The sequence below is a fragment of the Gossypium hirsutum genome, chromosome D01 (genome assembly GCF_007990345.1).
Source record: "Gossypium hirsutum isolate 1008001.06 chromosome D01, Gossypium_hirsutum_v2.1, whole genome shotgun sequence".
Classification (NCBI taxonomy): Eukaryota; Viridiplantae; Streptophyta; class Magnoliopsida; order Malvales; family Malvaceae; genus Gossypium; species Gossypium hirsutum.
This window is the reverse complement of record NC_053437.1, coordinates 6,448,876-6,461,488: the sequence shown is the minus strand read 5'-3', so window position 1 is coordinate 6,461,488 and position 12,613 is coordinate 6,448,876. Positions and strand designations below refer to the sequence as shown.

The following is a 12,613-nucleotide window of genomic DNA, read 5'->3' as shown; positions in this document are numbered from 1 at the left end:
AATAAAACTCTTCTATTTAAAGAGTAATAAATATTATTATATATAAAATCTATAAAAATCAATTTAAACCGGAATAAATTTATAGTAATATAAACCTAAAAACCTCAAATTTGTCATTTTAACTAAAATTTATTTTATAAAATAATATCCATAAAAAGTTTTTCTTAATGCATATAATTTAGATCCAACATTTGTACTGGATAAGGTTGAAATTGATGTAGGATAAAGTTGTGCAACAATAGTGATGAAATTTAGTAGACTTTTTAAAAAGGTTGAATGATTATTATGAATATATATATATAAATCTTTCTTGTCTTGTAGGGTTTATAATTAAAAAAGAAATATATATATATAAAGAACCCATGGCCACTTCACCTTTGCTCAAAATGGCTTAGCTTTCTATCTTAAAATAATAATTAAGCAATTAATCTAGGAGTTGAAATTAAATTTATCAAATTAGCTTCTGACTGGTGGTCCAATCAGTTCCCACTCTAATTAACAAATGCATAATAGTTTATTTGATGTTCCCATCATTACTTCATACAATATTAAGACCCCCCCTTTCCCACCTCCTTTTTTTTTTCCTTTAGTATGTTTTTAAATACAGTATAATCATTAAACAAATTATATCATGATCAAACTATGAAATATATTAAATATATAGGGGAAAGAGTTGAGCTTAAGACTTGACATTCATAAGGACTTAAGTAACATAAGTTTTTTGTCACTACATTGATGGTAGGTTTGATTATGGAGTGAGGCATGACAGGTGAAGCCGGGCTGATGTAAAATTTCAAGTTCATTCTCTAAGTTCGGATTTAATTTGGCCAAAAAAATAGTTCTAAAATTTTACTTAAGTCCAACCCAAATTAAAAATACTAAACCGAGTTCGATCCTACCTACCCGTATTTGGAGATCCTTGCTTTAAATGGAAAAATGCTTCTTTTGGTCTCTTCATAAAATTTAATTTAAATCTTTTTTAGTCCTTTTCTTTAGTAGAATAGTGGAAAGAATTCTCTATATTTTGAGCGACTTCACTGCCACAAGGACTTATTTGTCACTACACGATGGGTTTTCATTTTAGTGATTTAATTAAATAAAAAAAAACTTGCATTTTTTATCTTAAAAAAACAATAATTTAATTAAAGTTTATCATCCCTTAGCTTAACGAAAAGAAAATTATTTTTTAACCCCTCTCGAAAATTAATAATTTAATTTAAATATTTCTAGCATAAAATTCGAATCTCAAATTTTCAAAAATTTACAATTTTATCTCTATTTCAACTCAAAATTCTTGATCTTGTACTTGAATAATTATTAGCATGTAGAATTAAGGGTACAGTATATAAGTAAATAAGTGAGGTTGGATTATATGTATTTGATAGGCCAAGGGGTGCCTACAGAAAAGTAGGTATCCAAATTAAAAGTATTTTCAGATCAAAAAGTATTTTTGAATTCTTGTTTTTCGTTAAAATATATTTTATAAAAGCAAAAAAAATCGAATATCTTAAGATTTAAATTAAACTAAAATAAGAAATAATTCAGTTCATAATTTACATAAAATAAGAAATGGAGGCAATTGAATGAGGTGATAGTTGAGGGTGGACCCCACATCCCAAAAAATGTGCTGAAAATTGAAAGCATAATTGCATGGGGGAATTCAAGAATATGCCTTCTAAATATGCATCCTTTTGTGTTTTGATAGGGCTCCCTTTTCCTCCACTCTACGCCATTTCTCCCTCCCAAAAACCCTGTCCTTTTGCCGCCATTTCTATCCCCTTTTTCTCCACTATTTTTATATTTACTTCTTTTCTACCAACCTATTTATTATAAATACCGCCAAAAAATTTGATGCTCTGTTTCAAATATCAAATAATTATAATCAAATCGAATTAAATCTTAAAAAAATTCACACTATTTTTTCGGATAAAAATTTAATCTCGTGATTCTTTTATGCAATACAAATTTCTAGTTATACCTTTTGACCCGAACTCTTAAACCAAAAAAAAAAATGTATTTAAACACAATTAACTCATGTTCTCCTTATTAGCGTAACAACAATTATATTAATTGAGTTAAAGTCCCCTAAAATAAATTTTTTTTATTTAGGTCTTTTAAAATTTTAAATTAGTAAAAGTATAATTGTACTTACCTTTAAAGTTATAAAAAATTTATTTAATACTTTAAAAGTTATAAAAATATATGCTATTAAAATGGTAAACTTACATTTCAGCCCTTCAAAATAATTTTTTGGTCTTACCCCTAGTTAAAGCTAAGCACCTCTTTAGATGGATGTTTACTTCCAGTTACGTTTTAACTTTCTTTTATTTTACACTACCCACCATTTAATCTCATGATTATCTCTATTTTTACATTAACTGTAGTTAAACACACCGCAATCAATTAGTCCGGTGACTTCACCTCAACCATATGAGGACAAAAGTTGATGAATAATTAAATAAATTAGTAAAAAGCTTTTTAAATTTGGTCAACAACAATGTACTTGACTTATGAGTTAGACCACCTGCAATTTGGACTTCATTCGGTGATTCACGAGCTGTTTTCTTTTTCTATTACCAAAGCTGTCCATTGGTCCAAAATTTTTAAAGGGAAAAAAGTTTTTATTATTTAAATATTTTTTAAAAATATTAATAACTTTTTTATATCAAAATTCATAAATATCAATGAAATGTGTGCTTCTCCAAATTAGGACAAAAACAATTAATTTGATGAGTTATATTATTGTATTGAATTAATATGAAAAATTACAAAGCCGCCAACATCCCTTAACCTATTTTTATTTTTATTTTTTAAAATCATTGTATTGAATTAATATAAATAATTTAAATTCATTTCGTTATTTTTAAATATTTTAATGTTTTTCTAAATTAATAATATTTAATTTATTATCCAATTAAATACAATATCAATTTGCACCATAGATTTTTTTTTTGGGTTTAATATCACCTGAATTGCATTTTCTTAATAACAGAATTATCAAATAAATACGAATTTAAAGTTTTAAAAACGTTTAAAGCGTTTAAGAATATTTCTATTTGCAAAAATAAATAAATTTATTATTTAATTTAAATTTCTCAGGTGATAAATTGCAATAAAAAAAACTAAATTCTGTAAATAGAAAAAACACCCTAATTTAAACATGGTTATTATCATTATTACATATGTGTAATAAAAAAAAAGGAATTATTACACATGGTATTTTACTATGGCGGTTAAAAATAACCTTAAAAAATTTGTTTATAAAAGTGGAAAATACGTCTTTGTTCCTTTCTCTCTCGCTTTTCCTCTCAAATTTCTCTCCTTCTTTTATTTTATTTTCCTCTTTATTTTTCGTTCTCAATTATATTAAGTCTCTCAGTTCTCTCCATCTTCCGTTGTTTATTTTCCCTAATTTTGCTTCGATTCGGTTAGTCTCTCTGTTTTTGTTTTTTTAATTTTTATTTTGAAGATTGCACGGAAATCATTGAATTCCTAGGGTTCTGCATTGTCAAAATTTTGATTAATGCGGTTTTAATTAACTAAAAGGTTAACATTATTTTTCTTCCTTTGGATTAGTTCAAGGTCGCTTTACTCATTCTGGGCTGTGATTTTTTGGTTCATGATTATAAGGTACGGCAAAGTCAAAAGACCCATCCTTCTTTAGTTTTATTTTTTTCATTAATTTTTTTAATTTTTGAATGCTGTTAAAGAATTTGGGTTGCTAATTGTTTTCTAAATATTGGGTATTAAAAAATTTGACGAATTTGTTGAAATTAATGTGTATATATATATTTTTATTTTTCTTTTGGTTCGTTAGAAGTTCTAATCAAAGGAGGAGCTTGGTAGGATGATTTGTGAGGTTCTCCTTACGATTTGGATAATTGTGAACAAAAACTTGAAAATAATTTTGTTTTTGCTTTTAAATTTAATCAATAATTAGGAATTTTTATGAACAACTTCAATATATTTGTACAGGAGGGTAAATGTTTGAAATTTCCCCATTCTCATAGCTAGATATATACGATACTGGTGGTAGAAAGTTTTTGATGATTGGTAATTATTTTGAGCCTATTTTGATATTGTAGATTTTCTTTTTCCAAATTATCATTCAGGGAAATTTAAGGTTAGATCATGGTGATGATTTTTTTTCTTTTTTCTTTTATTATTGTTGATGATTTGAGGAAAGAGATTTATGATACCTTTAGAAGTTTGAGAGCTGGGGAGTTGTCAAAACACACACTTGTTTTAAGGGAATGCTTGTTTACATGGAATTTAATATTTTTGAGTCACTTGGCAGTGGTGGAAAAATAGTTTTTAGATCATATTAAACTAGTGGATTTGTAATAGCTAAGACAACAATCAAAGCTAGTTTGATTTTCTCGTCTTCCTTTTCATTATGCGAAATTTATGGATTTACTAGCATTTTCATGTCACGTACAATTGCATGGTTTATCATTTTGAACCAAGCTGAGTTCTCTTTTTCTTAATTATTTTCACTCTGAAGCTGCAACAAATTACAACAACAATTTATTGAAGCAGCATGGGCCAAAGGAATATGCGAAGCCCTATTGATTTAGAAATCGATCAACAAGGCCAGGAATACCTCCAGCATGAACCTTGCGTCTATTTGGGTGGGACAACGAACTACCCATCACCTGATATCCCAATGACCGTCACAGCTCCAGGGAACACAACTAACCTTGATGCGCATCCCTTACCTGAGCATTATGACAACAGTATGTTTTATGGGATCCCCATGTACCTTGGTGTTCAGCATCATCATCATTCCCCAAATCTTGATCTTGGTATCGGGAGTGCCTCGAACTTTTATGGTCCCTATGTGCCTACCCCTTCATCCAGTGTTCCTATAAATCATGGAATCCCAGACCAGATGCCATCATCCAGCAACTATCGTATCCATGGAGTTTCTGCTGATGAATATGCAAGGAATTGCCACTTCATGGATAACGTTAGAGGCTTGTATAAGAGAAAAAATTCTGAAGGGATCCCAGGAAATTTTCAGCAGTTTAATGCCTCATCAAGCTCTAGCTCCTCTGTTACACCATTAAATACTAGGAACCCTGATGGGGTTGGCACAGTGGATGCTGCATCCTTTACTAGGTCTCAATATAGGGGAAATGGCCTTCCACCAATTAGAGAAGCAGGACCTCAAAGAAGTGTGAGGAACAGATTAGGGGCAAATGCAGTGGATCCTGTTTTGATGCAAAGTGGCAACCCTTATTTTCAAGGAAATTACTTGGGTCAACCTTTTCAGCCAACAATAACAGATGGAGGTGCCTCAGCTTGGACTCAGGCTCCTGGTGTTCCTTATATGCATGGTAGTTTCTCCATCTAAATATGTACTTTTTATTTAAAGCAGCATTCATGTAAATGAGCTTGTGTAGGAATATGTTTTCACCTCGAAACTGATTGCCTTGGACTTGTGGTTTTGTACAGGTAGCAATATTGGTGGACCTATGGAGACTAGGCACAGAAGTTCCTCAAATTTCTCACATTCTCCCCTTGACTTTCGGAACCCAAACTTTCATCATCATGTGCCTCCTATCGAAGGAGCAAGAGGCCATGGCATTAATGTCCATCCGCAAGTAGCACCAGTTCCTTATTGCTTTCCAGCAAGCTATGCTTCACAGAGCACCATGAATCCCTCACAGGATGGTTTGGATGTCGGGCGTAGGCATTTTGGACCAGTTCCACCTACTGGCTTTAGGATATATCATTCTCGCCGGGAAAGTGGTGCTTTACCTGAGTCATCTCAGAGACACCGCAATCTTCCTCACCTGAGAGTTCTCCCACCTGATGTAAGTACTGATTTGTTTTCTTTTCTGAGATAGGAGAAAGGAATTCATATGTATCCGGCTCTTTTTTGGCTATTTTTACAGTTTATAAGTATGCTGATATGTTTTAATTGACTTTGGCAGGGAGTTGCCGTACTTGAGTTCCCAGAATTTTATGAAGAAGTTGGCAATCTTATTGATCATCACAGAGATATGCGCTTGGATATAGAGGATATGTCTTACGAGGTACGATGAAGTCCATCCAATTTTCATCTGCATTAAATTTTGTCTTAATTTTTACCGACCATTTCCTCGAACTTCAAAATGACCACAGGAGTTGCTCGCTCTGGGAGAGCGGATTGGCAATGTGAACACCGGTTTATCAGAAGAAATCATGAGACGTAAATTGAAAACAAGATCGTATTCGACATTCGCTACAAATATTAATCTGGAAGAAGCGGCACCCGTTGAACAGGAACCTGATTTTTGTACAATTTGCCAGGTAATTAAGAAATCTTACAGCTTAGCTCACATTATATCCTTTGTTCAAGTTTGAAGCAAAACTGTTGGTTCATGGCGTCAACATTCACTCCTAACACATGTTATTTTCTATTTCTCTTGTGATTTTGCAGGAGGATTATAAGAACCAAGAGAAAATCGGAACCCTTGATTGTGGACACGAGTACCATGCAAGTTGCTTAAGAAAGTGGCTGCTCGTGAAGAACGTATGCCCCATATGCAAATCAGAGGCATTAGCCACATAATCCAAGGATGTATAAGGCATGGGGTTGACTTAAATCCAACAAAAGTAATAAACTACATAAAACGGTTGATGGTCTGTTTTAAATATAAATCGATATTTGTCGAGTATTTTGTACATGAACTTGCAGATATCTAACGGACACTCATTTATTTGTTGGCTCTGTAATTATCAACAATTGTACAGACTCCCATTATGAAGTCTCATGCTATGATATTCAACTTTCAACTATATTGCCTTCTCCATTATTTTTTTTTTCATGTCGAATTTGTCGTATATGTTGAATATGTGCTTGAGTATTTGCAGGACCAGAGTGCTGTGTTTCTTGATCTGTGTGTTAGTTTGGAAATTAAATTTGCTCTTAGAAAGAAGCAGCAATCTTAGCATGTTTAGAATAACGGTGATGTCAGTTTTCATGGCAGAACATTACATGCAAGAACACCTCAAAACCATCTACCAAACATCATCGGGTTTATTCATTTTGTTTTGCAACTTGGACTTTCTATTTGACAAGTCTTGCAGAGCTTGAATGAAATTGTTGATATATCCTTCTTGAAGATCCCTGTTAGATAGCATTTGCTTCAGCTTAGCATGGTTTCTCTTCATCATATTAGCTGTTTCATTGTCCTTGTCCATCACAAGCTTGATGGCTTCACTCAATGACTCCTTTGGAACCTCCCTGTTTTTACCTCTCTCCACTTCTACCCCAATCTTGAGTTCATTCGCCATCAACCTGGTGTTCAAAATTTGATCCCCTATTTCAGGTATCAACACCACTTGGCAGTCACTAAGCAAAAACTCCCACATCGTTCCATACCCACAGTGGTTAACGAAACAGCCGATGTTAGGGTGGTGCAATAGCTGCTCTTGTGGAACCCAACCTCCATACACCAACCCTCTTCCTCCAACCCTATCTTGAAACCCCTCCGGCAGTGCTTCTTCAACAGTTGAGCATCCTTGGGGTGGCTTTAAAGCTAACAAAAATGGAAGCCCACATAGCTCAAAGCCAAGCAACAACTCCTGGAACTCGTCCTTCTGTAACACACTCTGGCTTCCTAAAGAGCAAAACACAACAGAACCTGGCTCGAACTGGCTCAACCAGCTAACCCATTTCTCATCAAGCTGTTGGGTCTTTGTTTCAGGCAAGCAAGGCCCTGACAACAAAACAGGCTTCCCATATCCTCGAGCAACATAGTCGCAAAATGGTCCCTCGGTTTCACGGCAAGTCCTGAAGGCAATGGCATCACTTCCACTCACAGCAGTCCTTATCCGTTCCCCAAACGACAGTCCACTCCCGAAATCCTCAGCCTCAAACAACAGAGCAGCAGCCTCTTCAGCTTTGAATTTCACAGTGGAAGAAGGGTAATCGGGAGGCAATTTCGTCACCTCTTCTACAGTCATTTCTTTGGTTAGCGTCCTGATGTTTGATCCTAACGACATGATCATCGAGGAAACCACTACATAGAATATGGGGTGGATCCCAAGTTGGCGAGCCAAGTCTGGGATCCAAAACCAGAAATCATAAAAAACCATATCAGGTTTTAAAGCCCCTAGGATGCCTTCAACTTGGTCCCTGGTTTGATCTACAGCAAAAGCAAGGTATTTTTGTTGGTTCAGAGGAACAACAGATGTAGTTTCAGCACCTGGAGGGAGGCCATCGACATGGGGTATAACTAGAGGGACGAATTGAATCAAGTTGGGGTATTGGTTCATGTTTTCCAGCTTTGGTTGCACTCCTTTAGGCAAAATGAAGGAAATTTTATGGCCTTTATGAGCCAACTTATTTGAGAGATGAAGGAACGGGATGAAATGACCATATGCAACCCAGGGAAACATGGCGATGTGAAGCTTTGAGTAGCCTGATTTTCCCATCTTTTTTTCTTTTGCTTGCACAATGTGATCCGAGAGATGAAAGATTACAGGGATTCTTAGACTACATATGGAATGTGGATTAGTGCATGCTTCCAACGTGGCAAGACACAGAAAACAATCCAATGGCTTTTACATGATGGTGAACTGCGCTGCATGCTGACCACGTGGTTAAAAGAAAAAGGAAAAAAAGGAGAAAATTTACTCTGTAAAAACAAACTTGGAGTTCTTTATTTTGTTTCCACCATGATAGTTCAAGTCGAGCTTGAAGATGGGGATGGCTAGAGTAATTATATGATCATTTTCTCTTCTTTTCCATTGAATTTTACATCATGTCTTGCCTGATTATATGTTTTACTTTGGAATAATGAGACATTTGGTCTTTTAGTATGTTACTTAAATTTTTAAATAATCAAATTTAGTATTTGAATTTAACATTATTTATCCTGTGACAACTCTAGCTAATGGTGTTAAGATTTGACTTGTAGACATGTGAGTCCATTATAAGTAGTGATTTTGGCCACCAACATAATAATTCTTTTTTTAACCTCTTTAAAATTTATCAAATTAAAAATAAATATGATAACAAAATTATACTTTTATCTTCTCCAAATAAATTATTCAATTTTGATCTTCTTAAATAATAATCTAATTCTTTTCGCCTTTGTTTCACGTGGCACAATTTGCCATCACATTTGTATAGTCTACCAATTCTAAAGGACTAAAAATTAATTTGCTGAATACTTTTTATTAACCAAAATAAAAATAATAATTAAATCATTAAAAAGACCCCCAAAATCCTGAACGTTTGAGTCCAAACATTTTCTAGAAAAAATTCCGTTTTTCTCTTTTTCTTTTTTATATTACGTTCTATCTTCTTCATCTAAACTTTTAACTTAAAATTTGGGCGCGCGCACAGATATATATATACAAAATTTATTTAATAATAGATTAAAATCAAATATTATATTTTCCTTCACGAATAAATACTCAATATTAGGGGTGTTCAATCGGTTAACCGACTCGAACTAGCATTAACCGAATTAACCGAACTTTTTAAATCCTTAATTGTTAACCAAACTGAAATTTTTTAAAAAGAAATTAACCGAACCGAACTTTTTCGGTTAATTCGATCGATTAACCGAAATTTATATGTTTTTTTTGCTTTTGGGGTTAAAACAAGTATAAAACATATAAAAAATTAACCGAATTAACTGAATTTAATATATGTAAATTGTATATAAAATATAAATTTTCGGTTAATTCGGTTAATTAACCAATTTCGAACCGAATTAACCGTTAACCGAACTTCTAAAAAATTATTAACTGACTCCCGACTAAATTAATTCAGTTAACAGACCGATTAACTGAATTAATTCAGTTTGGTCGGTTAAATCAATTTTACTCGAAATTTGCACACCCCTACTCAACATTAGTGTAAGAATATTTCTAAGACTTTTACTTTTCTTTTTAAATTCTTTTCTCCAAGTCAAACTATTCACACTAGTATTTATTTTATGATTTTCATATTTTAACCTACTTTTACTTCATTTATAAATTTAGTCTATAAGTTTTAAAATTTAACGACTTAAAACAGTGCAATCTGCTGCGCAACAGTCACATTTTTATTTATATCTCATTCATTGGAATTGATAATCAAGTTCCATTGAAAATTTTTGAAACTAGACATCTCGTCCTTAATATAAAAATTATGACAAAAATTTTAAATCAAACCAATTAATACAATTTTATTTTTCAAATCTTCAACTTTTCTGCTACTAGGCAACTCTGACCATTTTCTACTAAAAATTATTTATTTTCAGTACAAAATTTGTATAATGTTTTGGTTTGTTCCTATTGAAATTTGACTCATTAAGATTTTTATACATACAAACTTCATCTTCTAATTATTTTTGTACAATTTTTAATAATTTTTCAAATTCAGAATAGGAGAACCTGAACTCAATTTGATCTTGTCTCACTTAAATTTACTTATCCCATACTCTACAATTCTATTACTTACACCATTTCTTCTATACAAAAATAAACTCAATAGTCTTAAGTATCATGTTTGGTTTAACCTCTAGTTAAATTTTTATAATTTTTGGTGAATTTTCAAAGTTCGAACAGGTTGTTATCCAGAAAACCGTTTAGTAAAACCTTTAACATTTACTCTCTTTTATGACTTCCATTACATACCTCTTTTCGTAAGAAAGATGTCGAAACATGCATTTACATGTACTTAACAATTTCATGTAATTATCATGAATAAACTTAGCATTCTTTACAATCTAATCCTTAGGTAACAAATAGAATTCAAGGGTATTTAGCTTTTTCTTACTAAATCTCACTTCTTTTGTTTCCTTTCACTTTCTTTCTCATCTTTATCACTTTCTCTCTCTTTTCCCTTCATGAACATGTTAAAAACATAATACTTTATATAAGAAAACTCTACTTCAACACCACTTTCATGCTTTTCCAACAAGATTAAGCTAAAAAAATTGATAAAATCTTAAGGCTCTTATCTTGTTTTCTTGATTTTAGATCATAACTTAATTTTCTCTATCCTCAAACTTATGTTTTCTTGGCTATGGAAATTTATTTGATTTTTTTGGTGGAAATGGTGAATTTTGATGGAAAGAACTAAATTGGATAACTTTCAAAACTTCTTCTCTCTTTCATGGTGGTGGTGTGAATTATGGAGAAGATGATGATAATGTATTTTCATCTTTTCCTTTTTATTTAACCATTAATTAATAACAAAACATCTTATAATAAAATAATATTTCAACCAATAATATCATGATAATACATGATAGTCATTTTAATTGAGAAATAACCATTTTGACTCTCTAATTCTTTACAATTCCACTGTTGACCAATTTTCACTTTTGGCAAAACTATAACTTAGTCTCTTTCATTTCTCCACTTATTCCATTTAGTCCTCATATACCAATTTATTTCACATTTTGGACTTTCCACCTCTAAGGATTTGCACTTTTGGTCTCTCAACTTTTCTATATTTATGTTTGACCCCATAAATTGTGAATATCCATATTATATCCACAATACTTTTCACATTTTTGTGATGTAGTCCCTACTTTAAACTAATACATCATAATATAATTCTTTGATTGAAGTGACTTTGGGATCCATCTGCTTTTTCAACTGATAATTTCTATTTCTATTTCTTTCGAAAATTCATATTATTTACGATTAAGGGAGTTTTAAAATGTTACATTAACCATTAATTTTTAATGTCAAAATTTTCCATAACTATAATTAGCCAATTCCATTAATTAAAATTTAGTTCCTCAATTTAACAAAGCACACATACTCTAGGTAAATAAAATTCAAAGAGTACTTACAACTCCAGCACTTGAATATCACGCTTTCTTTTACTCTATTGCTTTTTCCTTTCATTTTCCACTTGTTCCAACATCAAGGTGCTCCTTTTTTGTCTTCACACACATATATCAATATAGTCCATGAATTAACCTTGTTTCCATAATTTTAAGGGAATGAAACTGTAATTATTAGGATAGTAATTAGATTTTTTTGTACTTTAGACGTGTTTAATTGACAAAGTGTAATTATATTATAATTCCTTATGTCATATTTGGTAGTACAAATTGTAATTACACAGTTACATAATTTATATTTTTAAAAAATTTATTAGTATCATAAAAATAATTTCTAATCAAATAACAAAAATTAAAATCAAACCACCATATGAATTATGTTAGTCTAAAAAAATAGTTAATAATACGATTACTAACAAAAATAGCAAGAAAAATAAACATCATATGCAATTCTGTCTAATTGTTCTAGTGCGTATTTGTTGGGCTATTCCCTATTTAATATTTAACATATGTTTTTTATTTTGTTGGTCCTTGACTAAGTTCATCATTATTTGAATCGGAATCTAAATTTGCATAATTAAGATTATCAAGATCTCTTTTCTCCATGTACTCATCGAATTATGGATCATCTCAATTCCACTTATGATTAAAGTTATGAAATATGCAACCTGTTAGTATGATCCGATATTGTTTTTTTTATGCTATACTAATGTGATGTTGTTAATATGAGAAAATTATTTTTGAGAACAATAAATGTCTTCTCAACAATATTTCGAAGCTTTGAATGTCTCAAATTAAAGAGTTTGAGAGTTGTCTAAGGTACTTGT

At 31.6% G+C, this 12,613-nt stretch overlaps 2 protein-coding genes across 3 annotated transcripts; one reads left to right on the top strand and one right to left on the bottom strand.

Annotated features, from left to right (window-relative positions):
- The first annotated feature begins 3,254 nt into the window (after positions 1-3,254).
- LOC107939195 (probable E3 ubiquitin-protein ligase ZFP1) lies at positions 3,255-6,786 on the top strand. Of its 2 annotated transcripts, XM_016872483.2 has the most exons (7): positions 3,255-3,427; positions 3,577-3,630; positions 4,505-5,339; positions 5,458-5,819; positions 5,940-6,041; positions 6,130-6,297; positions 6,428-6,786. In XM_016872483.2, exons 3-7 carry the CDS (start codon positions 4,541-4,543, stop codon positions 6,557-6,559), a joined length of 1,563 nt encoding a protein of 520 aa, XP_016727972.1. In that variant the 5' UTR covers positions 3,255-3,427; positions 3,577-3,630; positions 4,505-4,540; the 3' UTR covers positions 6,560-6,786. The 2 variants fall into 2 exon arrangements, with proteins under 2 accessions (XP_016727972.1, XP_016727973.1); XM_016872484.2 differs by lacking the exon at positions 3,577-3,630 and having other exon boundaries at positions 3,277-3,427.
- A 157-nt stretch (positions 6,787-6,943) lies between these two features.
- LOC107939197 (UDP-glycosyltransferase 79B2) lies at positions 6,944-8,679 on the bottom strand. Its single transcript, XM_016872485.2, has one exon. It carries the CDS (start codon positions 8,425-8,427, stop codon positions 7,009-7,011), a length of 1,419 nt encoding a protein of 472 aa, XP_016727974.1. The 5' UTR covers positions 8,428-8,679; the 3' UTR covers positions 6,944-7,008.
- Positions 8,680-12,613: the final 3,934 nt, after the last annotated feature.

Excerpts from the sequence above, each read along its gene's own strand:
- LOC107939195 (XM_016872483.2), top strand. The coding sequence starts at position 4,541 with ATGGGCCAAAGGAATATGCGAAGCCCTATTGATTTAGAAATCGATCAA. Across the intron at positions 6,042-6,129 it reads TAGAGGATATGTCTTACGAG|GAGTTGCTCGCTCTGGGAGA; the intron begins GTACGATGAAGT and ends AAATGACCACAG. Across the intron at positions 6,298-6,427 it reads ATTTTTGTACAATTTGCCAG|GAGGATTATAAGAACCAAGA; the intron begins GTAATTAAGAAA and ends GTGATTTTGCAG.
- LOC107939197 (XM_016872485.2), bottom strand. The coding sequence starts at position 8,427 with ATGGGAAAATCAGGCTACTCAAAGCTTCACATCGCCATGTTTCCCTGG.